The following is a 26,635-nucleotide window of genomic DNA, read 5'->3' on the forward strand; positions in this document are numbered from 1 at the left end:
AAAGTCTTTCAATAATAAAGTCCCATTTTTCTGGGCCAGTTGTGCAATAGACTCCTCCACCTGTAATGCAAACATAAAATCTGATAGCAAAAGGCATTCCTCCAGGAAGCCTTGCCTGACCACCACAGGCTTTGTTTAGGTTCCCTTGCTGAGTGCTTCTACTCTACCTTATACTTATATGCTACACTCTATCATAGCACCTCTCACACTGAATTGTAATTGCTGGCTTATCTACTTTCTGTTACTGCCTACTAGAATATTTAATACATGTGATATGTTTAATAAATATTTCTATTTGTTGAATAAAATAAAAGATTTAAAAGACTTCCAAGTAGCAAGGATGATTATCTGCTAGAAAGCCAAAGTCCTTTCCTCCCTGGAGGAGGCTCTCCTCTTAGAGCCTGCCATGAACTAGCCCTGTGCATCCTTTACCCGAGCATAGCTCACCTTGCACATTGTAGGAAAGCAGGTCAACCACAGAGTCAGCCTTCATGTGGTAACGAGCCTGAAGGCTGAAATGGTCTGTGCTGGTGTTGCCACCAGTGTAGGAGGCGGACCAGTTGTACAAGTTGCTGTAGACATTTGCGGATAGGTCTAGAACACCCAGGAGAGGCACCTGCAGTTGATACAACTTGGGAATGGTAAAAGTAGGGACTTGGAACTCTCGAGATGGCAGATGGAAATCCACAGACGTGAAGTGGAGGGCTGGTGTCCTAACAGTCTCTAACATCTTTAGATCTCTGGAGGATTTGCCACCAAAAGGCAAAGGAATCTCAACTTTCAAACTGTTCTTGTTCAAGGTATATTTGACCCGACCATCACTGAAATGAACAACAAAGACAACATCCCCACAGTCAGACATCAGTCATTCAAAGTTCTCTGCCTCTGACCTTCCCAGCAATATTGTACCTGCCTCATTCCCGAAGCCACTCTGCGCTTTTCCTTGTGCTACTCCTATGCCTGGACCCCTTTGCTTTTACCTCCACCTATCAAACACTCAAATCCTTACAAAGCTCTTCTAAGAGCCACTCATTATCATTACCATCCCACCTAAGTCATAGCCAATTTGCCTCATTCTTACAGTTACATAGTCCCTTGCACCTTTCTCAAAGAGCATGTCATAATTTTGCTTATATAATTAATTATTTGTCATTTGTTGGTGTCTATATGGTATCTTTCTGAGAGAAAGGACTGTATCTTATCCAATTTCTATCTTCTCACTGTACCTAGTCTAGCATTTTGCCCATAGGGGATACTTGATACAAATTTGCTAAACTGAATTGAGGCAACTTGATTTGTGGAAAGAACATAGGTGTGGAAGTCAGTAAGCCTGGGTTAAAGTATTTTCTCAGAATGCTGCCTCCATTTAGTGCTCAATGGTTGTTCTGACTCTCTGTAACTTAACAGTAAGCATGTAGTCAATAATGCCTCTAGCCATTCTGAATTCTTCACAGTCAGAGGGAGAATTTGCTTATAATGGAAGAAAGCTGAATGACCTTCCAATTCAGGTTGTACTGATAAAATATCTTAGGATGAAAGTACCAGAATCCTCCAATTACTTTCTTAGATTCTTCCTGACAGGGTTGGCATCCTCATGTTTACTAATGCAAAAATGCCACAGTGTTTGCACTAGTTATTAATCTCCTTAAAATGCTTAAATTATTTCCCTTAAAAAATTTTTTTTTTTTTTTTTGAGGCCGAGTCTCGCTCTGTCACCCAGGCTGGAGTGCAGTGGCCGGATCTCAGCTCACTGCAAGCTCCGCCTCCCGGGTTCCCGCCATTCTCCTGCCTCAGCCTCCCGAGTAGCTGGGACTACAGGCGCCCGCCACCTCGCCCGGCTAGTTTTTTTGTATTTTTTAGTAGAGACGGGGTTTCATTGTGTTAGCCAGGATGGTCTCGATCTCCTGACCTCGTGATCCGCCCGTCTCGGCCTCCCAAAGTGCTGGGATTACAGGCTTGAGCCACCGCGCCCGGCCCTCCCTTAAAAATTTAAATTAAAAAAATATCCAAATCATGCTATGTAAAATCTTTCATTTACTTTGCATGGTTCAAGAAGCTTTGCCGGTTTCTTCTTTTACCTTTTTAAGAAGAGGTTTTCTGGGATGTGGAAGTCTGGCAATCCCATGTTCTGGAGGTTCAACTCCTTCAGGCTATTGAGGTGGTCTTGCAAAGTCTGGGTATAAGGAAGATTCCCAGATGCCTTTTGAAGCCATGAGTTCATTGCCTACAAAATGACAGGAGATTTTTTAAGGTAATGGGCATGGATGAGCCTCAAAGAGCAATGAACATTAGGCACAAATCCAGATTTGACAAGTTAATTATTTAGCAGGACAATGCACTGAATGTTAAAAATAAATAACAGAAAATTATGAATCTTCGTTGACAGTCACTGATCACTGCCCATATTTATAAAAGGAACGTCTAACATAGTCAGCCTCCTAGCTAGTGTCCTGAAGCTTCCTTTGCTACCACTAGGCAAAGAACTGTTCTGCTTAGTAGCATCTCTTTGATATGTATCATATTCAGCTTTGTGTAACTGGATAACTACACATGTGTGAAAGTTTTTTTTTTTTTTTTTTTCCCAAGAATTCCCTGGGGGGCAGGAAGCATGCCTTATACATCTTTGGATACCTTCCTGCACCTAGCTCAGAGTTGAGGATGTAATTAGCACTTATACCCATGCATTTATTGACTGGCAGACTCATACTTACAACTATTAATTTGGAACCCACGTGCCGGAAAGTCATGTCTGTTTGAGGGACTCTGTGATCCAGGAGTCTATCAGCATACATATGTAAGCTCCTAGGATACTCAGAGAGATCCACAGGGAAATTGGAAGTCATTTTTTTGGTATCTACATTGGTGCCTGTGTTCCATTCAAATTCAATCTTCTCTTCATCTGAAAATACATAGGAAATAGTTGTGAGTGGTACTAGGTCAGCCTGTAACCACAGGTCTCAACAGCTGCATTACTTTGGAAGTGCTCACACAGGGGAAGAGACACGTACCGTAATGCCACGCCACCCTCTTGGAAACTGTGGAGCCATAAGCTGTAGCAGATGAGTCCATTTGGAGGAGCAGTTTGGCAGGTGACCAGTGGGCGATGATCTCACTTCTGGCTTCTGCTTGCAAACGGGGTACGGAAATAACACCTTTGATTTTTCCTTCTTCCTTTGTGTCACAACTATGGTAAAGAAAATCAGTTGGCACCAGTGATTTTGTACTTTCAAAGGAGATATGCAGGATTAAACAGAAGTTCCATTTGCGGTGATCAAAACCAGATACAAGGATGGTTCAGAGAAACAGTCACAGATCAAATTCATTAACTTCTGAAGCCAACATTCAGCACAAATTAAAGACTTTGCAAGCAGGTTTAGGAGAAAGAGAAGCTTTTTGAAAATGTTTGAATCCTGTTCTGCTATTTACTAGCTCTATGACTTTGGTCAAATGATTTAAACCCTCTGAGCTACCATTTCCTTATCCATGAAACAGGTAAACTCACACTGACCTCGCAGTTTATTGTGAGGACTGAGATACTTTCTTTAAAGCACCCAGCACTGTGCTTGACACATGAATAGTAAGTGCCTGATAAATGGTAGGAAAATCCAACTGGACATGCGCAGAGGCTTAAAATGTTGAGGGCTCGGCCGGGCGCAGTGGCTCACGCCTGTAATCCCAGCACTTTGGGAGGCCAAGGCGGGTGGATCACGAGGTCAGGAGATGGAGACCATCCTGGCCAATATGGTGAAACCCAGTCTACACTAAAAATACAAAAATTAGCTGGGTGTGGTGGCACACACTTGTAGTTCCAGCTCCTTGGGAGGCTGAGGCAGGAGAATCACTTGAACTCAGGAGGCAGAGCTTGCAGTGAGCCGAGATTGTGCCACTGCACTCCAGCCTGGTGAGAGAGTGAGACTCCGTCTCAAAAAAAAAAAAAGGAAAATGTTAAGGGCTCTATCTGCCACTCTGATTGTAGACTGGGGTGAACATGGCTTGGTCAGGTATAAAGTAGAAGAGGAATAATGAAAAGAACCACCCAGGCCTGCAGTGCAGGTCAGATGACCCTCAGCCTTCCTTACCTTAGGTGGCCCATGAGGGTGACCTCAGTAATTTTCTTGTTCTGAATGTCCAGGGTGAGTCTGTAAGACTTTCTGCCCTCAGTAGATTCATCATTAACTCTGAGGATTGTTCCAAGGTCAACATCAAAATCTGGAATTTGGACTTCACTGGACAAGGTCATACTCTGCCGATTATATTTGAATGTCATGGTAGCCTCAGTCTGCTTCACACCTGGACAAGTGTATAAGAGAATCAAGAGATGTATGGTAGGAAGCTATGTTTTGGAAGGAAAGAGAGGAAAAGGCAGAGAAACTCCAAGGAATTAATGTACTTAAACAAAAACACAATTCAGGATTTTACTGAAAATTTTAAACTCAGTGGTATTCATGTATGCAAGTCTTTATGGATCGCCTATTATGAGCCTATTATGTGCTGGACACTGCTCTTGGCACTGGGGAGTCCTTGCTTTCATGGGGCTTACCTTCTAGTGGGGGAGGTGTGCAGGCAATAAACAAGTAACTTGCTCATGTCAGATGGTAATGAATGTTATGAAGAAGAGTAAAACTGGATACAAGGATAAAAGAAAGGGATAGAAGAAGTGTTATTTCATACTTGGTGGTCAGAGAAGTTCTCTCTGATAAGGGCACATGTGGGCAGAGATCAGAATGAAGAGAGGTTGGAGCTATGCTGAGTTCTGGGAGGAGCACATTCCAGGCAGAGGGCCAGGAATACAAAGGCCCTGAAATGGGGAGCACTTAGCTTGTTTGTGGAACAGCAAAGGCTCACAGTCCTTCTGGGCCAGGAAGACACGACATCTCTATATTACTTTCCATCCAAGATGCCTTTCCTGGTTCCTTGCTGCCCTTGCCCTGGGCTCCGTCTGCCCGACTCCCCCTTTCTTTGTAACAAGATTCCCAGGCATCCTTCTATCCATAGGCTCGTCCATTTTATATCCTTTGTAAAACAATGTTTACCAAACACTATTTCCCCAGCATGCCCTGCTCCCCCAGTGCTTTCTCTCATGGGATTTTCTTCCTAGTTTAATTTTGTGATATGCTATCCCTATATAAAAATTTTTCCAAAGTGAACACCTAATTTTGCCCCATTCCCTAAAACCTGCTCCTCCAGTAGCCCTTTCCACCTCCATAAATGGAAGCTCTGTTGTCCAGTTGCCCAGGTCAAAAACCTTAGGTTTGTCCTCATTCCCCTTTTCCTCTTACACTCAACATCCACTGTATCAGCAAATCTTGTCAGCCTAATCTTCAAAATATGGCCAGAATCCAACCCCTTCTCATATCTCCTCTGCCATTGCCCTAATCCAAAATAGCACTGATTCCTGCCTGGATTATTGTGATAACCTACATAGTAGTTTCTCTGCCCTTATCTCCCCATAGTCTTTTCTCAACATAAACATAAATCAAATCATGAGGACTCCCCAGTGGCTTTCATTTAATTCATAGGAAGAAGCCGAAGTTCTTACCATGGCCTATGAGATCATCTTTCCTTCACCTCTCCATATCTCTCTGTCCTCATCTTCTACATCTTTTCTCCCTGGTCTTTCTGCTCCAGCCATACTGGCTTCCTTCCTTTCCTTGAAACATGGCAGCAATATGTCAGCCTCAGGGCCTTTGCACCTGCTGGTCCCTCTGCCTGTAACAGTCTTACCACACTGCTTCTCCCCTTATCTCTGTTAGGTCTCCTTATACTCACTTTACCAGGGAGACTTTCCCTTATTATTCCAAATGCACTGCTTTCCCTGCCCTTCTTCCTCCCTCTTACTCCTAGCCTTCCCTAGACCAGTCTATGCTCTGTTTTCCTCCCCAGTACTGATCTGACACTCCAAATATTAACTTGTTTGGTTGTTCACTGTAACTTCCACGAAGGCAGAGACTCCATTGTTCACTGTTCTAGCCCCAGGTCTTAAAATAGGCCTGCCACTTATTGGGTACTCAGTTAATATTTGTTAAATAGGTTAAATTACATGTGTTCTCCTCATGAATTCTGAACCTGAGACTGCGAGCAGAGATGAAGCAGCTGTGTTTTGAATACTCACCTTCTGCTTGAGTTACAAACTTCAGGGTGTCCACCAAGGCTCTGTCCTCTCTCTGGAGCTCATAGGTTGCACTGACAGAATACTGCTCAACTTCTCCTGTAGGCCTCAGTTCCAGCTCTAATCTGAAGATGTTACAATGAAGACAGTGCATAATGTTAGAGCTTTCAAGGATGGAGATAATGTCCCCCAAAAAATTCAGCCTCAAATGTAACAAAAATATGGTCCTTATTTTAACATTGTCTCTTGCCCTTAACTAAGATGATCTTTTTGATCCCTCAGTCCTACAAGAACCCAAGGCAAGGGCAGACACCAGGATTCCCAAGACTTTGGACCAGCAGAGCAGGAGTTGGCTGGTTGTTTCAGCAAAGCTGAGAACAAGCACTGGAACTTGGGGGCTGAAGACAGGGAGCCACCTAAGTATGGAAGGCTTCAAGCACATTGATGGGCTCCAGGAAGTTCATAACAATGGGTCTGGAGGCTCAGAAACATGGACACTGAATTAGGAGCAAATTGGGATCTGCGCTGTGATCCTGTCCTGTGTACAAGGAAGCAAAAGGGGACACCCAACATGTTGGCCAGAGGACCCTGCTTTAAATACCCAAAGATGGTGCAAACCCAGAAGGCTAATGACAGGGGCTTACAACACAGAGCATTTTTTTCCTGTGCCATGCTAGGTGGCCATGATGTAGAAGGTGAGAAAATGCTGGGCCAGGCACTGAGCATCTCTAACCTGGTGTCCCCGGTCAGCGGATAGTAGGGGGCGGAGTCTGTGGAACTGGCGTTGGAGTAAGCGCTTGAGGTGCAGTAATTCAGGCCAGTAAAGAGTTGCTTGCAAACTGACAAGGACTGCCTATTCTCGATGAGAGGTGGGATCACTTCCGTTTTGGTGGTAGAGACCAAATGTAACGTGTTGCTGGTGAAGAACAAAAATACCTGAGTTATTGCTAAGTCATGAATCAAAATGAATATCACAAATATCACAAATTCTCAGGGTGTAAATACCCCCTTATCCTTGTCTTCCCTCAGTCCACACCTATCTCTAACTATTTGATTTACTGAGAAACAAATAATATTAGAAAGAACATCAACATGACAAGCCATGAGAGTGACTGTGGAGCTTCCAGCTGAGTTCTTTCCATCTGTTTCCTGTAATCCCCACAACAGTAGGCTTATGATTCTCATTTTACAGAAGCAGAGGCTCAGAGATGTTAAATAGCTGATCACTGGGGCTGAATTTCAGTGTGCCCCTTCCTTCCTATGATGCAAGGCAAGAGAAACTGTCTCTTTCATATGAAATCCCCTACTCTCTACCTGCTTACTTCCACCTGCATTAAGCACACTCAAGTCTCCTCCCCTGTGCCCCTCGCCTATGCTCCTTTCTTTCTTTTCTTGCTTTCTCTTGTCTTCCTCACCATCAAGAGTTGTCTGCCTTTGCAGTCTCCACTTCCTCCCAACGTGCTGCACTAACTGTGCTCTGATTGCTCATTCCATCTTCTGAAAATGCTTTCATCAATGTCTCTGATGCCCTCCTTGCTCCTACATCCAATGGGCATATTTAGGTTTTATCTTCCTTGACCTCCCAGAAGCCTTCAGTAGAGTTGCACACTCATGACCAGACTAAGACCCTGGAGCCTCTCACATCTGAAGAGATGATGGCACCTTCCTTCCAAGTGTGTACTTAAAAACTTAGTACATGTAAGAAAGTTCAACCTTGGCCTGGTTTTTTCTAAGGATGCTTTCTTTGAAATAGCACATTTTCCTACAAGTATTGCTTCTCCAAGTTGGGGGTGCCATAAGACCAAGCTTTGCTGATGTGCTGGAGTCCTAATGCCAGCTTTTGCCTACCCATGGGGTGATCTCTCCTATGGCTGCTCTATGGCTTCTGCGACCTTTTGTGGCTTTGGTTCTCCTTCTTCTTCTCTGGTCACTTCTTCTAACTCATTGCTGGTTATTCCTCTGCTTCCTTTACATGTTTTCGTCTTCTCCATATTTCTGTCCTCATCTCTCATGTCTCACTCTACACCAGTTGCTGTTTAACCACAACAACCTCTGTATACTAATGATTCCCAAATCCATATGTGGAGCCCAAGCCACTTTACTGGGCTCAGATCCACAGGTCTATTTGCCACTAGATTTCTAAACTGGTTGTTTCATAGGACATCAAATGCAGCACATCCAAAACTGAATTTGTCACCTTCCTTGAAACAAGAAGCTCTCCCACTGTAGTTCTTATTTAAGTGAAGGGTGCCTCCTTCCTCTTTTCTTCTTTCTTTTTCCCTGTCCCATACCCAGTTAATCACCCAGTACTTATGATTCTGCCTCTTAGAAAGTTCTAGAATCTGCTTACTCCTTTCTATACCTGGCTTTCCTCCATTGCAGGCCATTATCAGCTCTTAGCCACACAGGATCGTAAGAGATGCCCAATGGTCTCTTCGTGTCCAGCTGTGCCTCCTTCCCACCCATTTTCCACACTAGAGTCAGAGTATTTCTTCTAAAACATCACCCCGATCTTATTTCTGCTCCCCTCTTCAACTGCTGTGCCTTCAAAAGAGTCCAAACTCCTTAGGATGGCTTCCATGGTTGGGGATGCTCTCTCCCCTGCCTACCTCTCCCCGTCATCTCTCACTTACGTTCCCTGAGCACCTTACCATTCTGCACTTCTTCCAGTTCCTTGAACCATATGCCTTTACCTTTAGGCCATTACCTGCTTTTCCTTTTGCCTGGAACACTCACTCCTTTCTCCTTTGCCTAAATGACTCTGACACAGTCCTCAGTTATCAGGTCAAGTACACTTACTTCAGAATGCATTCCTTGACTAGCACAGGCTACATGATATAAAATTTCATGGTATTCTAATACTTTCTATAACTTAGCCCTTACTCTATGATTACTGCTTGCTTTATTGTGTGTCTCCCTTATAAAATGTAAGCATTCAAAGGTCAGGGACCTTGTATGTCTCACTCAACATATGTGGCACATATTAAGCAATTAAATATACTATATTTGGCTTCTGTGAGACAGGGTCTTGCTCTGTCACCCAAGCTGGAGTGCAGTGGTGTAAGCATGGTTCACTGAAGGCTTGAACTCCTGGGCTCAATCGATCCTCCCATCTCAGTTTTCTGAGTAGCTGGAACTACAGGCATGCGCCACCATGTCTAGTTAATTTTGTTATTTTTTTTTTTGTAGAGATGAGGTTTTGCCATGTTGCCCGGGCTGCTCTCTGAACACCTGGGCTCAAGCGATCCATCCACCTGGGGCTCCCAAAGTGCTGGGATTACAGACATGAACCACCGGGCTGGCCAATTAAGTATTATTTTTGAAGGTGCCACTTAAAATGAAACTCTCCATAAGAGTCTGTATCCCATTATCACGAGGTTAGGAGTTTCATGCTTTACCTACTGAGCTAGCTACCTCAAATCAATATGTTCTTAGGTATTTTTTGGGGTGAAAAACAATTCATTTTCCAAAGAAGATCTCTCCAGAGCTACTGTTTCTTCATTCTCAAAACAAATAGATAACAAAAAATCACAACTTAATAAAAACTAATTAAGCAGTAGGTCTTAATAAGTCTTGATAACAAAAAATCACAACTTAATAAAAACTAAGCAGTAGGTCTTAATAAGTCTCAAAGCAGAAAGATAAAGGACAATTTAGTAAAATGTGGAAAGTAGAAGAAAGGTAATTATGTAGTTATGTAGTAAGTCTAGAATAGAATTAAAATAGGTAACCCAGAATCTTTCCTCTCTATTTCTCTCTCACTTCCTCAGGACCTGAATAATCTCAATCAACTGTTTAGCCTGGCAAAAGCCTGCAGATACATTCTCTGTTCTCTCTTTCAAACTGGCTAGGCAGACTTGGCTAAAAGAATTACCTGCCACTTAACAGCTTGACTGGTCTCTTTGGGGAAGGAATGATAAACTTCAGCTGCCCAGCTTTTAGGGCAACACGAGCCTCCAGGCCTGACTCGTGGAATAAGTTGGTGTTCATCTGGACCCCGCTCCTAGCGAAGTCTGGAATGATGATGCCCATATTTGTCACAAACTCCACAGACACGGAGGGTTTTGCCACCAGTTCGGCCTGCATCTATAAGTCAGAAAACAACCTATTCAGATTCATTAAATACTTCAGTCCCCTGTCAGTCAGATCAACCACCTTTCTCACCTCCGGGCAAACACTTCCTGGATAACACACCTTTGGAAACATTACTGGGATTTGTTTGGAAGAAGGAAAGCAAGTTCTCATTTCTCTACAGTTGGACTACACTACCCAGAACTAGAAAGTACCTGAGTTAACATTAGGCAAAATCAGTTTAAAAAGATGATAGGAATACTCATTTATTGAGAGAACTGAGTTCTTGTCTTGTGGCTGTACCACTACTGGAGCTGGTGAGGTGGTGCATTCTGGTGGAAGCTTAAAGTTTTTCATAAAAAATAATAAGATGATTACAATGATGATGCATTTTGTCTTGAACTGAAAACACATTTTAAAATGTGTTTTAACAAGAAACCCACCCTGGAAGAAAATAATAACCTGAGAAATCAAAAGGCAAACAGAATCTTACATTGGCTACTTCCAGTTTCACTCCAGCCTTGATTCCAGGAGCGGTGACTCCAGATGAAGATATTTGCAACTGTAATCCAGCTCCAGTGGGGAGTTCAAAGGCATTCTCTATGAAGATGTAGTGAAGAAAAAAGTCGTTCTTTGAGCCCTTCCTGATGACCTCTCCAATCTATAGACCCAACAGGGGAGAGCAAATAAAAGTAAGTCTTTTTAAAGTCAGTTTTGTTAAATGCAACCTTCCATACATTGGAGAGTAATTCCTCTTTATCTAGAAAGGAAGGACTAGCATATTTTGATGAGCGGAATAGTTTGATAAATAAAGATCAAACTGATGTTTTTACCATTTTCAGTGAATCAGGATAGAAGAAAATTCACTAGATAGATATCATGTCATTTTCAACTGGATTCAGAAGGCTCTTAAGAATATTGCTGGGCCTCAGAGCTTTATGGACTTTAAGTATCATATATGCCATGGCTTAATTCTGGTGTTCTGGAGTCTGACTGTAAGTGAAGGTGTACTTGAAATATATTATATTATGATAAAATCATTTTTAAAAATATCAGTTTGCATTGGGTTTTATTTTTTAAATAATATTTCCATAAAATAGCTTGAGACCTGTTTTCTTAAAGTCAACATTTTTTTATCAAGCCATAGGAATACATTTATATATTTCCTTTTATTAATAAATTAATAATAAAAATTATAACATATTTAGATAGTGAATTATAGTTTGCCAAATACTTTTTTTTATAATCATTATATCATTTCAATATTAAAAGGACCTTCAGGCCGGGTGCAGTGGCTCATGCCTGTTAGCCCAGCACTTTGGGAGGCCCAGGCTGGCGGATCACTTGAGGTCAGGAGTGCGAAACCAGCCTGGCCTACATGGTGAAACTTTGTCTCTACTAAAAGTACACAGATTAGCCGGGCATGCTGGCGCGTGTCTGTAGTCCCAGCTACTTGGGAGGCTGAGGCAGGAGAATTGCTTGAACCCGGGAGGCAGAGTTGCAGTGAGCTGAGACTGCACCACTGCACTCCAGCCTGGGAGCAAGACTCCATCTCAAAAAATTAAAAAAATAAAAATAAAAATAAAAGGACCTTCAGCAAAGGTAGAGGAAGGTATACCGAACGTTGTTTTCCAGATGAATAAATTAATGCTCTTAAAAATATAGCTAACATTATGAATAGCTTAATTTCTAAATGTTAACAGCTCCTTGTGATCCAAGAGTCATCTCAATGAAATTCAAGGCAAACCTGCATCTTTGAAGAAAGTACAAGCATCTTTTCTGTCTTGTGCAGTTGTGATCATAAGGGCATCTGGGCGATCTAAAAAAAACAATGTCTGGTCTCATGGCTGACTTACCATCTGAGGGATCCCCTGCAGAGTGCGGGCACCCATCAGGAGCAGTTTTCCAAGGAGCTGGAGGTCATGGAGCCTGGCAAAGCCAAGCTCCTCTCCCAAGATGCGGAGGTAGGCTCTGGCTTCCGGGACTTCTTTGGATTTCAAATCTTCAATCAGCTTCTGAACAGTGAACATCATTCCATTTACCATGTCCTGAGAGTTTAGTAATAAAATGGCCAGTGAGATGTCAGCAATGTCAAACACCTTTTAGTTCCCAATGTGGGACCTGTCTGCTGCAGCCAGGATGGGCCTAAAAAAATGCTTCAGGTGAGGAACAGGGAGACAGTGAAGTCCAGGCTAATATCTCTAAACAGAGATGAAAGAACTAAGGTCTTGTCAGGGATAGTGGCACTCTTAAAGCTATTCTTAATTTAAAAATCTGTAGACATAGTAAGATGTGGTGGGTTGAGGGGAGGGGTCCCTGCTCTCCAGTATGCCAGGATCCTCAAGATTAGAAGATCCTCTGTCTCCCACCCATTCCCTGCTTAGCCTTCTCTTCTTTGACCAGTGAAGACTACAAAGTGTTTCTTAAGAAAATGTAGCTGCTATGTAAATTTACCAAAAGTTTGAAAAACACTTGATCCTAGACAAGTTCTTCTTAGAGAGAAGAAGAATCTCAGAGATGGATGCCCAGGCATTGGGGGGAAAAAATGTGAAATTGACAGACTCAAAGCAGATCAAAGACCCTTGGCCTCAAGTGGGGGTCAGGAAATCAGAAGATGGAACTGGTGCTCAACAGTGAGCTTGGAGGGGTAAATTACTGCCTTGCTCTGCAAACTTGAATGTGCATACAAGTCACATGAGGTCTTGCTAAAATACAGCTTCTGATTCAGTAGATTGTGGGTGAAGCCTGAGAACCTACATTTCTGACCAGACCACATATTGGGTAGCAAAAAATTCAAGAATAAGCTCCAGATCATACAGCCTATTTTGCTCCTTAAATAGGGGCTCATTACTAGCTTCAAAGTGGAATTTTGGTCTCATTTGCTAGTGCACTGATGGCAGTGAGCGCCAAAGAAAGCAGTTAATAATAATGAAAATATTAATTTAAAACTCGCAATAGTGTCTGCTTATTGAACAATCAATGCCAGCATCAGGCACTGCACTTGGAATTTTAGATGCCTTATTTCATTGTCTTTAAATAACCTTGTGAGGTTTGGACTATTATTAGTAGTCTGGGATGCAGACAGAAACAGATACACATAATATCAACCAACTTCCCCAAGTGCACACAATTTCAAGACAGGGAAGTTAGAATTAAATCCATGCCCAGAGTTCATAGTTTTTTTTAAGACAGAGTCTCACACTGTCACCCGGGCTGGAGTGTAACAGTGTAATCTCAGCTCACTGCAACCTCTACCTCCTGGGTTCAAGCAATTCTCCTGCCTCAGCCTCCCGAGTAACTGGGATTACAGGCGCCCACTACCATGCCCGGCTAGTTTTTTGTATTTTTAGTAGAGATGGGGTTTTACTATGTTGGCCAGGCTGGTCTCAAATTCCTGACCCCGTGATCCACCCACCTCAGCCTCCCAAAGTGCTGGGATTACAGGTGTGAGCCACCACGCCCAGCCCAGAGTTCATACTCTTAATTGTTATCCTAGAGTACTTCTCAGGATAGAAGTCTTCTTTCTGGGCACACTGAATTTCAGGAGACCTTTAACTGCTGAAGATACTGGCCCTTATCCCAGCAGGTCTGGTTGATAAAAACCATAGTTATCACTTCAGTTAGATAATATTTTGATGACTTCCTTGCTTAGAAAACAATTGTTTTTGCATTGAGACCCAAAGCTTTCCTTAAGAAGATACTTGACAAATACACACCTGCTCACGTTTATCCTCTTTGGTATAGCCAAAGTGGTCCACTAAGACCTTAGAGACACCATCAGGAACTTGACCATTAACCCAGTACAAAGCTTTGTTGACACTGTCTGGGAAAAATCCTTGCTTCCCAAAAAGAGCTTCCAATGTTGGCTCAAAGCCTTTTCCTTCCAAGCCAATCTGAGAAACAAAATCAGATAAGAAAATGGCATCAGCTTTCTTTGTTGTATTCCAGCCTAGTAGTTCCCCCTCTTGATGTCCATTTATCTAAACAAGTATTTGAATACCACAGGCCAGGAGCTGATCTTAGCACTTCATAGGAGCTGCTTTATTAAAATCTCACTAGAATCTTGACCTTATTACTTGCTTTTTTCTAGAAGAGGCAGCTAAGGTTCAGAGAGGACAAGCAATTCAACCAAGGGTTCAGAGTTGGGAGTGAATTTGAGATTTGAAGCAGATCTGACTAGGCAGCACATATGCTTCCTTGGCTTGGGACTTAAAGACGAGACATCTGCATTTCAATTTTTTTTTTTTAAATTTTTATACGGAGTCTCACTCTGTCGCCCAGGCTGGAGTGCAGTGGTGCCATCTCTGCTCACTGCAAGCTCTGCCTTCTGGGTTCACGCCGTTCTCCTGCCTCAGCCTCCCGAGTAGCTGGGACTACAGGTGTCTGCCACCTCGCCCGGCTAATTTTTTTTGTATTTTTTTAATAGAGACGGGTTTCACTGTGTTAGCCAGGATGGTCTCGATCTCCTGACCTCATGATCTACCCGCCTCGGCCTCCCAAAGTGCTGGGATTACAGGAATGAGCCACCTCACCCGGCCTGCATTTCTATTAATGTTAAGAAGTCATGCTTCAGGTGACCCCCAGCGGGGAGAGAGGAAGGCAGGGATCAAGGAGGGAAAGAAGAAAGCCTCAGAGTCATGGTAGGAAGTGCCTGGTGGTTCCCTCTGGGTAGCTTCTGGCTCCCAGGGACTCTCTGTTTATGATGCTGTACAAAATGGGCTAGAGAACCTCGAACTCTTCACACTTACCTCGAAGAGGTCAGCTGAAGCAAATCCAAAGGCAGTAAGGGTCGTTTTCAGCATGGTTTCTTTAGGAAGGTAGTTATTTGGATCAAATATAAGATTCCCTTCAATTTTGGCTGAGGCTGGGTCAAGTGATGGAAGAGAAACAGATTTGGAGAATCGATAGTTCCGAGAGAATTTTCTGAAGTCCATGACAGTTGGAAGTTGAGATTCTTTCAGAGCTTCTTTCGCTAACTTTTTCAGACTAGATAAGAAGAAGTATAGTTTGAGCTGACACACCATGTTATTATCCTTTGACTCTTGCAGCCCAAGTAAATATGGATTTCCAATCACTACCAAAATGTCTGGATTTCATTTACCCTAAGGCTTTGGGTCTAGGTCTGCTACACATTTGCACAAGTGTTTGTGTCAGAAGCAAGGGCAGACAGTGGCTATGCCAAAACCTAGCGTTGGAATTCCAGCTTAGGGCCCTCAGTGGTACGTGGGGAAAAATTGCTCTTACTTACTCTTGGATATCCAATTCTTCGGAGTTCAAGATGTTGGCAATATGGGAAGCCACAAAGTTCTTCACTTGCTCATTCTGTTCCCGTGGTAGAAGTTGGACAATTTTGTTAATATCTGCCTGTGAAGGACTCCTCATCAGCATGAGATAGGCAGCCAGTCGCTTATCTCCTGGAGAAGCATCATCAAGGAAAGTCTGAAGAAGCACCTCCTGGTCCTGCAGTCAAAAGAGGAGATGGTTATCACTGTCCTGTGGTCAGAACACAGAACGTGCCTGGCAAACACTGGCATTGTCTGCTAGCTCTTTCTTAAGCACAGGTCTAATTTCTCTGTAATCACTCTTCAAATGCTGGTATTGAATCTTCTTGCCAGTGTTTCCTAGAGCACTATCAAGTAAGGGTTCCCAGAAGATGCCTGTGGAATGCCTGTTGAATTCAATTCCATTAAAACACATAAATCATGGCCAAGTTATGATTTGTTTCACTAAGTGAAAATAAAGTTGTTTTAACCTAAGTTATTTTAATGTGAGGGTAAAGATGAGAAGGGGTAGTAAGAGTTTGGGGCTAATAAATAAGGTAGTTTCCAAAGCTCTGGAGCCATTGCCACCTAAGAGGGGGCCAAGTTGACTATCCTAGCCTAAGGTTATTGGGGGAAAATTAAGCATGTTTTTCCATGATGAGAGGGATAGTCAATCTGGTAGGTGGGTGGTAGGTAGCAAAAACATCTCACATTCTGCATGTTGACATAGCAGCAAGGTCAGGTATTTCTCTCATGTCACATACTGCTAGGCAGTCAAGTCAATAGGCTTGTTGAAATTTGCAATTAGAAAACAGTAGAGGCCAGGTGCAGTGGCTCACGCCTGTAATCCCAGCACTTTGGGAGGCTGAGGCGGGTGGATCACCTGAGGTCAGGAGTTCAAGACCAGCCTGGTCCACATGGCAAAACCCCGTCTCTACTAAAAAAATACAAAAATTAGCTGGGTGTGGTGGCGTGTGCCTGTAATCCCAGTTACTCAGGAGGCTGAGGCAGGGAGAATTGCTTGAACCCAGGAAGCGGAAGTTGCAGTGAGCCGAGATCGTGCCATTGCACTCCACCCTTGTAAATAGAGTGAGACTCCATCTCAAAAGATGGAAGGAAGGAAGGAAGGGAGGGAGGGAGGGAAGGAACAGCAGAATAAAGTCAGTAGATGAAATTTAGAGTCTCATTTCCCCAGTACCTTCCAAATCCTTGTTAATGAACTTTCACTTTCAGACCTCTTCTTGTGGACTTTACCTCGTCTTTAGGCTCCATTTTCCGCAGGGCCTGGATGGCAGCTTTCTGAATCATCAGTGATGGCTTTGTACTTTGGACACATTTCAGGATTGAAGACTTGAGTTCTGGAGTTAACTGCTCCATGGTTTGGCCCATATTTCCAATGACCTGCATTGAAGAAAAGAAACAAGAACCCATCAGGGTGCAGGAGAGGGAAGTAAAAGGTATCCAGGAAAAGCGCTTCTGAAATGATCTATGTCGTGTAAAAGACTGAGATTACCCGCAGAATCAAATAGGTGTAATCTTCATCCCCAGTGCAGTCATCTTGAATCTGTTCCATCAGGTAATTAGCAATGTCTAGCAGCTCCTGGGTCCCTGTAGGGTTTGTCTTATGATAGCTACAGAATAAGAGCAGAGAGTCAAGACTCGGTAACCCCAGTTAGGTTTGTCTTAAAATCCAAACTTGTGAATGAGAAAAAATAATTATAAAATTCATATGGAATCCAAAAAGAGCCTGAGTAGCTGAAGCAATCTTAAGCAAAAAGAACAAAGCTGGAGGCATCACATTACCTGACTTCAAATTATGCTACAAGGCTATAGTAATCTAAACAGCATGATACTGGCATAAAAATAGACACATAGATCAATGGAACAGAATAGTGAACCCAGAAATAAAGCCACATAGTTACAGTCAATGGATCTTTGACAAAATTGACAAAAACATACACTCGAGAAAGGACACCCTTTTCAATAAGTGGTGCTGGGAAAGTTGGATTGCTATATGCAGAAGAATAAAACTGGACTACTATCTGTCACCGTATACAAAAATCAACTCAAGATAGATCAAAGACTTAAATGTAAGACCTGAAACTATAAAAATACAAGAAGAAAACCTAGGGAAAACTTCTCTGGACATTGACCTAGACAAAGAATTCGATGACTAAGACCTCAAAGGCAAAAACAACAAAAACAAAAAATAGACAAACAGAACTTAATTAAAGCAAAAAGCTTCTGCACAGTGAAACAAATAATCAACAGGGTGAGCAGCCTGCAGAATGGGAGAAAATATTTGCAAACTATTCATCCAGTGGGGTACTAATATCCAGAATGTACAAGGAATTCAAACAACTCAACAAAAAGTCCCCCAAATAATCCCATTAAAAAGTAGACAAAGGACATGAATAGACATTTTTTCAAAAGAAGACACACAAATGGCAATAGGCATATGAAAAAATGCATAACATTACTAATCATTAGAGAAAAGTAAATTGAAACCACAATGAGATAACATGTTACAACAGTCAGGAGGGCCATTATTCAAAAGACAAAAAATAACAGATGTTGGTGAGGATACAGAGAAAAGGAAACAGTTAACCACTGTTGATGGTATTGTAAATAAGTACAACCTCTATGGAAAACAATACAGAGATTTCTCAAAGAACTAAAAATAGAACTACCAATGAATCTAACAATCCCACTACTGGGTGCATACCCAAAGGAAAATCATTATATCCAAAAGATACCTGCACCCATATGTTTATTGCAGCGCTATTCACAATAGCAAAGGCGTGGAATCAACCTAAGTGTCCGTCAATGGATGATTGGATTAAAAATGTGGAATGTATAGGCAATAAAATACTATTCAGCCATAAAAAGAATAAAATCATGTCATTTGCAGTAACATGGATGGAACTGAAGGTCATTGTCTTAAGTAAAACAGGACAGTCACAGACAAATATTGCATGTTGTCACTTTATAAGTGGGAGCTAAATAATGTACACACAAGGACATAGAGTGTGGAATGATAAGACAATTGAGACTCAGGTATGGAAGTGGAGGGAGATGGATGGTGAGAAATTACTTAGTGGGTACACTATATGTTATCTGGGTGATGGATATCCTGAAAGCCCTGACTTAACTACTGCCTAATCTATTCATGTAACAAAATTACACTTGTTCCACATAAATTTATATAAAAATGTAAAAAAGAAAGAGCAAAAAAATTTCATCAAAAGAAAAAACTGCCAGCCTGAGCAACATGGTGAAACCCTGTATCTACAAAAAATACAAAAATTAGCCAGGGCATGGTAGCATGCGCCTGTGGTTCCAGCTACTCAGGAGGCTGAGGTGGGAGGATCACTTGAGCCCAGGAATTTGAGGCTGCAGTAAGCCATGACTGCACCATTGCACTCCAGCCTGGCTGACACAGTGAAACCATGTCAAAAAAAAAATTAAGAGGAAAAAACTGCTAACTAATATTGAACTGAAGTTAATAATATGCATGCTGAAGTACTTAGGGGAAAGTGTGTTAATGTTTGTAATTTACTTTGAAATGCTTCAGAAAATAAGATGAATTAATGGATGGATGTATATGTGATAAAGCAAATATAATAACACTTAAATGGTAGGAGATAGCTGGTTTTCCAGGGGTTTTCCCTCTGAAATTCTGTCAACTTTGCTATGTTCAAAAACTTCTATAATATAATGTAGAGAAAATATTTTTAAAAATTCAGTTTGTGTTTGCTGATTTCTTATTTCAAGTCATTACTCCAAAAATGATCAGGAATAAACACAAGAGTAAGGAGCAGAGTTTGAAAGTGGAAGGAGGAGTTCAGCTTTAATACAGAGACGCACAGAAGTGCAAGATGTTCCTCTGCTCCTAGGAGGATAAATACAGTGTGGAAACTCACTTGTTGACCGCGTGGCTCAGCGCATACAAGGTGGCTCGGCTGCGCTGCTCCCTCGCCATGTTGAAGATCTCTCGCAGCTGCTGTGCTGAGGGCTCGGGGATCAGGGCCACCAGGTAGGTGACCACATCTATCAGAAGGGGGTTGGCATGCACACGTTTCAGCCACTGGAGGATGTGAGTGGAGCACTGGGGCTGTCCACACTGAACCAAGGCTTGCAAAGTGATGGGACTGAGAAGAAAGACATGGGTAAAGTTATACAGACCACCTTCAGGGCACATAAAATATTGCTCATGGTGTGTCCTCTGCCAGGAGAGCCCTTAATCACCTCATTCACTATTCAAATCTAACCATCTTTCAAAACCCAACTTGGAGCTCAGAGCCATGATGCTTTCCTTAGGAACATTACCCACAGGAGAAGCCCCATCGAGGAAAGTCCCAAGAGGGGACTGTGGATCTGTAGCGACAAGAAGACTGTTATCACAGCCCTTTGGCCAGCTCACAGAATATGCCTGGCCAACATTAGCTGGGTCTCATTCCTGGCTTCAGTCCCTTCTCTCACCTTCATAGCGCTTAAAGCCAGTGCCTTGAAGGGTAGAGAAATCATATAATATTTTTTGTCTGAGTTCTCTCTCCACCAGCCTATAAGCTTCTGGAGAGCACCTGTAATAGAACTAGGAATTAAAAGATACCCATCAAAATGTGGGAACTATTCTCCTCCTATTTTAACACACAAATACTTAGCTGCCTTGAACACTGTGTGCGTGTGTGTGTGTTTCATGGAACTCTTAGCACGTCAGCTGATAGTTCTCTATCCAGCAATCATGAACTGATTGACTAAGTGATTGACTGGATTGATATCCAAATGGTCCCTGAGATTCTCCATTTGGCCAAGGTTTGAACAGTCAGTTACCATCAGTTTTATAAAAAGTTGAGCTGTAACCATTAAATACCTGGACACCTCGATCAGCTGTGGCAAGAGAGATGTGACTGCTTCATCACTGAGGCCTCTCAGCTCAGTAACCAGCTTATGGAAGAGATTAGCTCTCTGGATATTTTGCTCAGAGATGGTTAGTTTTTTCAATTCCTGCAGAGTCTTCAAAACAGCTTCGGCCTGCTTTGGAGGTGATGTGGATTTGGTGCTCTCAAATGCGAGACCCACCTTCTTAGTACCTGGAAGATGGAAAGTGTCAAAGGAACTCTAGCTTACTTCTTCATCTCAACCATATCTTTGTCTACTGGAAGCTGGAAATTGTGGAGTATCATCACAGGGGAAAAGGGAAGAAAACTATCATGTATTCAATGACTGCTAGATCTGGCTCTGCCATAGGTGATTGACTTAATTGTTTTCACCGACTCATCATCCTATCCCTGTGGGTTGGCATTATTGTTCAATTTAAAGATAAATTCAGCCCTGCTTCAGAGACCCACAGAGTTTTTGGGCAATGTAAACTGTCATCCCCGGATCTCAGCTCTGAGTCCCAGAGATGAGACAGAGATGAGACCCAGAGATGAGGAACTGCGACCCAGAAATGAGCAACTTACTTTTGAAGAGTTCTTAGGGTCTAAGAGGTAGAGCTGAAGTGGAATTTAGACTTGTCTGAGTCTATCATCAGGTTACCCTTAGCTTGAAATAATTGGTGAGGAGGTGCTGCTGTTGACATGGTTACAACTGGGACCAGGCACATTGATGCTCATCACCATTCCTTCTAATTGGGTCTAGCAGCAGCTTGTGGGGGAGGGGAGACACTTTTGTATCCTCTCCACCACCTACTATGACCTATGCCAGGAAGAGAGGTAAAAGTCCTTATGGAAGTGTGGTGTAATGAGAAGAGTCCTGGCTTAGATTACAACCTGGGCACTTATTTGCCCCCTCTAATATTCTATGGCCTTGTCTACATCAAACTCTAAGCCTCTCTGTGTCACTTTCCCCCCTGTAGAATAGGTATAAAATCACCTCTCTACCACCTGACGTCACCGGTTGCTGTGAACAAAAAGGACAATGAGGTAATGTACAAGAAGGAATTTGGACAGATATAAATACAATGCAATGCTGGGTAAGGGTTGGACTCAAGATTGCTAGAGTTCCTTCTACCTCTAAAGACTGAGTCCTGAGGTTACTATCTGGGCCGGACTCTGAAGGTTCTCTCCCACTTGGTCCACCTCATCCGGGACAGCTCTGGGTCTTATCACAGGATAGGTGATATCAGTGCTACCAAATATGTCATGTTAAACTTGGGATTCCAGTTTTCTATTTACAAACGCCTAGGTAGCTTTGGGAACTTCTTTTTCTTTATGCCATTGCAACTTGACATTCTGAGATGAGTTTGCTTTCTCATAGAGGTAGCCAGAACACCAGTGTCCATATCACTTGTTAGTCAGCAGACATTTAACAGGGCCCAGCAAGTGGCTAAGCCATGATTGGCACATCTTAGGTAGATTTTCCAGCAACTGTGTGGACAGAAATTCTTACCTTCACCAAAGAAGCGGCTGTTGATCTTTGGTGTGTCTTCAAGTTTCAAAGTCTGTGTCACTTGTACTCCCATCCCATACATATTCCTGGTAACCAAGGAAGCACATCATGTCATGGATGGCCAGAACATACTATTCTTTCCATGTTGAAGGTTTCCCCTGTCTCTGCATCTACCCAAGTCCTGCCCATCTTTCAAAGCATGGGTAAATCCAGCCATTGTTGGCCCTGAATGAATAACATCCACCTCTTCTTGGTCACGCTAGTCATCCTCCCATCAAAAGGACATGCGTGCCGTATACTCTCCACTAGTCTGGAGTGGCCAGACATAGGAACTAGTGCAATGTCTCGAAATTCTTTCGTATCTTCCACAGCACAGAACCAAGAATATGGCAGTTACTCAATAAATATTCACTGATTGTCACTTTTCAAAGTGGATTTGGATATATAGGTTTCCAGTCAATATCCCAAATCTTCCATGAAACGTTTTTGAACCAGGATACCCTGCAGTGATCCCCAGGTTTTCTGGATCTACACCCCTTAAAGATTGGGTCTTAGATATCTTTTGTTGGTCTTGGGTTGTTTTGCATGCCTAGGACTTTTTTGCCAAATGGCCTGTTAGCTTATAAAGGGGGACAGGGAGGGGTTGCATTTTATCCTTCTCCATACCTCCCTCCCAGGCACAGGTTTGCCTGGAACAGAGCACTTGAGAAGTGTTCAGTTCACACTGACCCATTAAATGACAAATCAGTAGTGCATCAGGTGACCTACTTATAGGAGAAAGGCAGGAACAGGTGCTGCTCCTTGCAGATGGCTTCTGCCACATGCTTCCTCTTGGCGTCCAGGGTGTACTGACAGGACTGGCTACTGCTGATCAGAGTTGACAAGGGGTGGGTCTGTGAATGAGATTGGAGACAAGCATTTTGATCAGTCCCTGTGTCTTCTGTCAAAAGCATTTACCTTCAAGGTAGAAGGGAGGAGGGGTCCTGTACCACTAGATAAACTCAGATAAAGAAGATAGCTGGGTACTTGACATTTAGACCAGGGGGTGCAACATGTCGGCATCCCCAAAGCTGAGTCAAGCTATAGACTCCTCTTTTTCCACCCCCACTGGACAAAGTCTAAACTTTGTATCCTCCACATGCCCATCCCACCACATAGCCCCTCACACACCTGCTCAGTCAGTTTTCTTTGCCCAAAAGCCCATTCTTACATGTCTGTTTCATTTACACATTCTTTGCATTTTTCGGATTCTTGCTCCACATCTTCCATGAAACGTTGCCCACTGAGCTACATGAATAATACTTTCTCCTTCCTGGTCAGGCCCAGGATTTCTTGTCTGCACTGTTCAGCGTATCACCTTATTGAGTATACAATGTATGCTTTATTGACCTGGCTCCTGCATTAGACTGGAAGCATCCTGAGGGGAAGGTCCATGGTTCATCTGCCACTGTCCCTTCCTTGGTGCTGCCCAGAGTGGGGTTGAGCACACAGCAGATCCTCAGAAAAGACCCCTAAGCCAGTGCATTATCCTCTTCTGACTGTGGCACTCATGGTCATCAGACTCCCTGTTTTCAATCCCAAGGACAATGACCAGGAACAGGGCCCGGCATGACAGTGATTGCTCAAGTTCATGTTCACTGAGACAGCCTGGGGCTCATATCAGGGAAGATGTTGCAGGGGTCAGGCAGGCTCAGGTAATATGGTGCTCCATGGCCTCACTTAACAGAGAGGAGAGTATGCTCCAGTCCGGAGGCAGAGGGGTCGTGTTTGGTCAGGGTGGTACTGGGGGTGGGAGGACAAGAAGCTGGAGCATTCTTAAGTCACTGCACTTCATGGGATGAAGGAGAGGGGGAGAACACAGGTCTTGGGACTTCTTCAAAGTCCAGAGGCTTGGAGCTGGCACAAGGAGTCCTTGTGCAGGAAGGAACAGTAGGTGGTTTTGCTGCCCTACATCCATCCCCAGAGCCTTCTCAGAGATGAGCAGTCATTACTCTCAAGTGATGAGAGTAGAGGCGGTTTAGTGCCAGTGACAGAAGGACAGGAGGAAAGACAGAGCTCTGGGCTGGGAGGGAGGAGCCTGACTCAAGTCTTGGCTCAACTGATCCCAGGCCATGAAGCCTGGGCAGACCTTCCCATGCCTGCTCAGGGTCCTATCTGTAGTCTGTATAAAAAACAGGCTGGGCAGGCTGTCCTCAAAGGTGCCCACTAGCTTGAAAATTTTGGAATGTTATTAATAAGAGGATGCTCCTTGGTGTGCGTGACAGTGCTGACATGGGACTTACCATGCCTTTGATGAGAGCAAGTGGGCTGACGCCTGTACGGATGGGCTTGAAGCGATCACACTGCCCCAGGTCTCTTTCAGTGGATATTTCTGTTGCCACATTGCCCTTCCTTGTCTTGACGGTAAAGTGAGTGGAGCAGTTTCCATACACGGTATCCTATGGGGGCAGAAGATGCAACCACATATATTCAACATGGGAAACATCCTTGGGTACTTGGGAGGGACGGGGTGGGGATTGTGAAAGAAAAGGCAGAAGGAATCTAGCTTTGGGAGGGACTTTCTTTTTCCTCCTATGCAGAGTGTGGTCTTGCTAGTGCCTGGCCAACCCAAGTTGGGAGAGAGGAAACCAGTTAAGGGTGGGTCTGCAGAAAGGCTCTGCAGGATGCATCGCTGTCTTCTCCCAGTATGGTGTCATAGAGAAATTAGAGCAAGATAAGGGCACAAAAGTGCTCATGGGACTGAGGTGAAATGAATTCTGTCTCACATTGAAACCTGAAATTCGTAAAAGAGACTGGCAACAGATCCCATTATTTTTGGTTTTAAATACACACAGGATTTACTGTGTTATACCATAACCCATCAAACACAGGTGAACAGCATTAAACAAAAGTGGGGGTGGGGTGGCCAGGACGCCTCAATAACTGTTTTAAAATTAGACCCAACCTGATCAGCCTGCTTGGAATGATCTGTGAGCGAGCCCAAGGGACAGGAGGAATCTCGGGCACCAGTATGTCACGCCAGTCCATGGCTTCCTGTGTAACTAGCCATGGAGCTGACTCAACAATCTGCTTTGTATATGGTAGGACTGGCCTCTAACACATGAAGATGAGTTTCAAGGGCCACTGCTATCAGCTTTCTAAATCCTCACCAGAAACAACACTTGCTTGGTTTCTTCTGTCTCTGGGGGAACCAGGAGGGCAGAAATGATGCCCCTCTTGATGTTCAGGATGTGTGTAGGTTCATCTTTCTCCGGGTAAAGGAAAACTTGCTTCCCTTCTGGAATGACCAGCTTGAGCTCATACCTGTCCCAGAGAGAGGATGGTCATGGGAATGTCCTTCTCCATTACAACTTGCTGGAAGTAAGCTGGGTGGCACTGAAGTTGCTTTTCTCATAGTTTTTAAACCAATTGTTCTTGTGACATCATTTCTTTGTAAATATAGAATATAGCTACACATAGACATACATTTTCAAACAAGCATGCACATATACATATATTTTTGTGATTCTTTTTCTTTTTTTGAAATGGAGTCTCACTCTCTTACTCGGGCTAGAGTGCAATGGCACAACCTCAGCTCACTGCAACCTCCACCTCCTGGGATCAAGTGATTCTCCTGACTCAGCCTCTGGAGTAGCTAGGACTACAGGCATTTGCCATCACACCCAGCTAATTTTTGTATTTTTAGTAGACACAGGTTTCATCCTGTTGGCCAGGCTGGTCTCGAACTCCTGACCTCAGGTGATCTGCCCGCCTCGGCCTCCCAAAGTCCTGGGACTACAGGCATGAGCCACCAGGTCCAGCCGTGTTTTAACGTTTTTTTGCTTGGCTCATCCAGACCTGCTCTGTTCACCCATATCAGCCTCTTTGCCCATCCTCCCCATACAGACACCCGAGTGGTTGTTCCATTTGTTTCTGCGCTGTCACACAATCCTCTGTAAACATGGGTGAGTGCAAACAGAGTCATACAAAGATTTTGTCATTGTTTGTTTTATACAAGTGGCATTGTATTGTGCATACTTTTATCTTGTTTTTCTCACTTAATTATACTTCACAAAAACCCTTCTGAGTCACTTGGTATAGCTCTAACAGATTTTTTAAAAGCTGCATGCAGAACATTCCATTCCATGGCTATATAGAATTTATTCACACATTGCCCCATTTGATGGCATTTGCCTTCTCTCTTTCTGGATTTTTTTTTAAACCATGCAAACAATACCAAAACAAACATCCTTATGCCTATCTCCACACATTACTGCTTTTATTTTCATGGGCTAGAGTCCCAGAGATTAAAATATCTGTGTCAAAGGGTATTAAGTGTTCTAAATTAGAGTAGATATTGCCTGATGGCTCTAATTTCCACCAGCAGCTCAGGACAGCACACTTTTCCTCACTGGCCTGCCAGCAACAGGTGCTATTGCTGTTTTCCAGTTTTGCAATCTGATGGGTATAAGTGGATAAATATCTTGTTGTTACATTAATTTGTATTTCTTGACTACCAGTGAATTGGAGCTGCTTTCCATACACTTGTTGGACAGTCACTCTTTTGTATGGTGTCAGGCCATGGCTGAAGCCCATGCTGACTTTGGTCTCAGGGACTTCCCATTGGGTACTCTCTGAGTTTCTGAGGACCTGACTGCAGCCACTCTGGTTACATCAGGAGGAAAAGGTGACAGACTCATCTCCCACAGCCTACACCCTCTCAGAAAGTTCCCGACACGAAGAAACAATAAATGTTTGAGATGATGGGTATGCTAATTGCTCTGATCTGATCACCATACATTACATGTATCAAAACATCAAT

At 43.3% G+C, this 26,635-nt stretch overlaps 1 protein-coding gene across 1 annotated transcript in view; it reads right to left on the reverse strand.

The window, feature by feature from the left end:
* APOB (apolipoprotein B) overlaps positions 1–26,635 on the reverse strand; it is a 42,316-nt gene that overhangs the window by 11,264 nt on the left and 4,417 nt on the right. The window contains exons 5-25 of the mRNA XM_021924617.2: positions 24,984–25,137; positions 24,117–24,272; positions 22,603–22,727; positions 21,835–21,920; positions 20,315–20,534; positions 19,365–19,592; positions 16,955–17,072; positions 16,696–16,842; positions 15,429–15,640; positions 14,929–15,166; positions 13,897–14,073; positions 12,037–12,228; positions 10,674–10,841; positions 9,984–10,195; positions 6,843–7,025; positions 6,113–6,234; positions 4,080–4,290; positions 3,009–3,184; positions 2,712–2,899; positions 2,079–2,224; positions 448–821 (exon numbers count right to left, since the gene is read on the reverse strand). Coding sequence (XP_021780309.2) covers positions 448–821; positions 2,079–2,224; positions 2,712–2,899; positions 3,009–3,184; positions 4,080–4,290; positions 6,113–6,234; positions 6,843–7,025; positions 9,984–10,195; positions 10,674–10,841; positions 12,037–12,228; positions 13,897–14,073; positions 14,929–15,166; positions 15,429–15,640; positions 16,696–16,842; positions 16,955–17,072; positions 19,365–19,592; positions 20,315–20,534; positions 21,835–21,920; positions 22,603–22,727; positions 24,117–24,272; positions 24,984–25,137 — 3,833 coding nt within the window. The remainder of the gene's footprint in view (positions 1–447; positions 822–2,078; positions 2,225–2,711; positions 2,900–3,008; positions 3,185–4,079; positions 4,291–6,112; positions 6,235–6,842; positions 7,026–9,983; positions 10,196–10,673; positions 10,842–12,036; positions 12,229–13,896; positions 14,074–14,928; positions 15,167–15,428; positions 15,641–16,695; positions 16,843–16,954; positions 17,073–19,364; positions 19,593–20,314; positions 20,535–21,834; positions 21,921–22,602; positions 22,728–24,116; positions 24,273–24,983; positions 25,138–26,635) is intronic.

The sequence above is a fragment of the Papio anubis genome, chromosome 14, assembly GCF_008728515.1.
Source record: "Papio anubis isolate 15944 chromosome 14, Panubis1.0, whole genome shotgun sequence".
In the NCBI taxonomy this organism is placed as follows: Eukaryota; Metazoa; Chordata; class Mammalia; order Primates; family Cercopithecidae; genus Papio; species Papio anubis.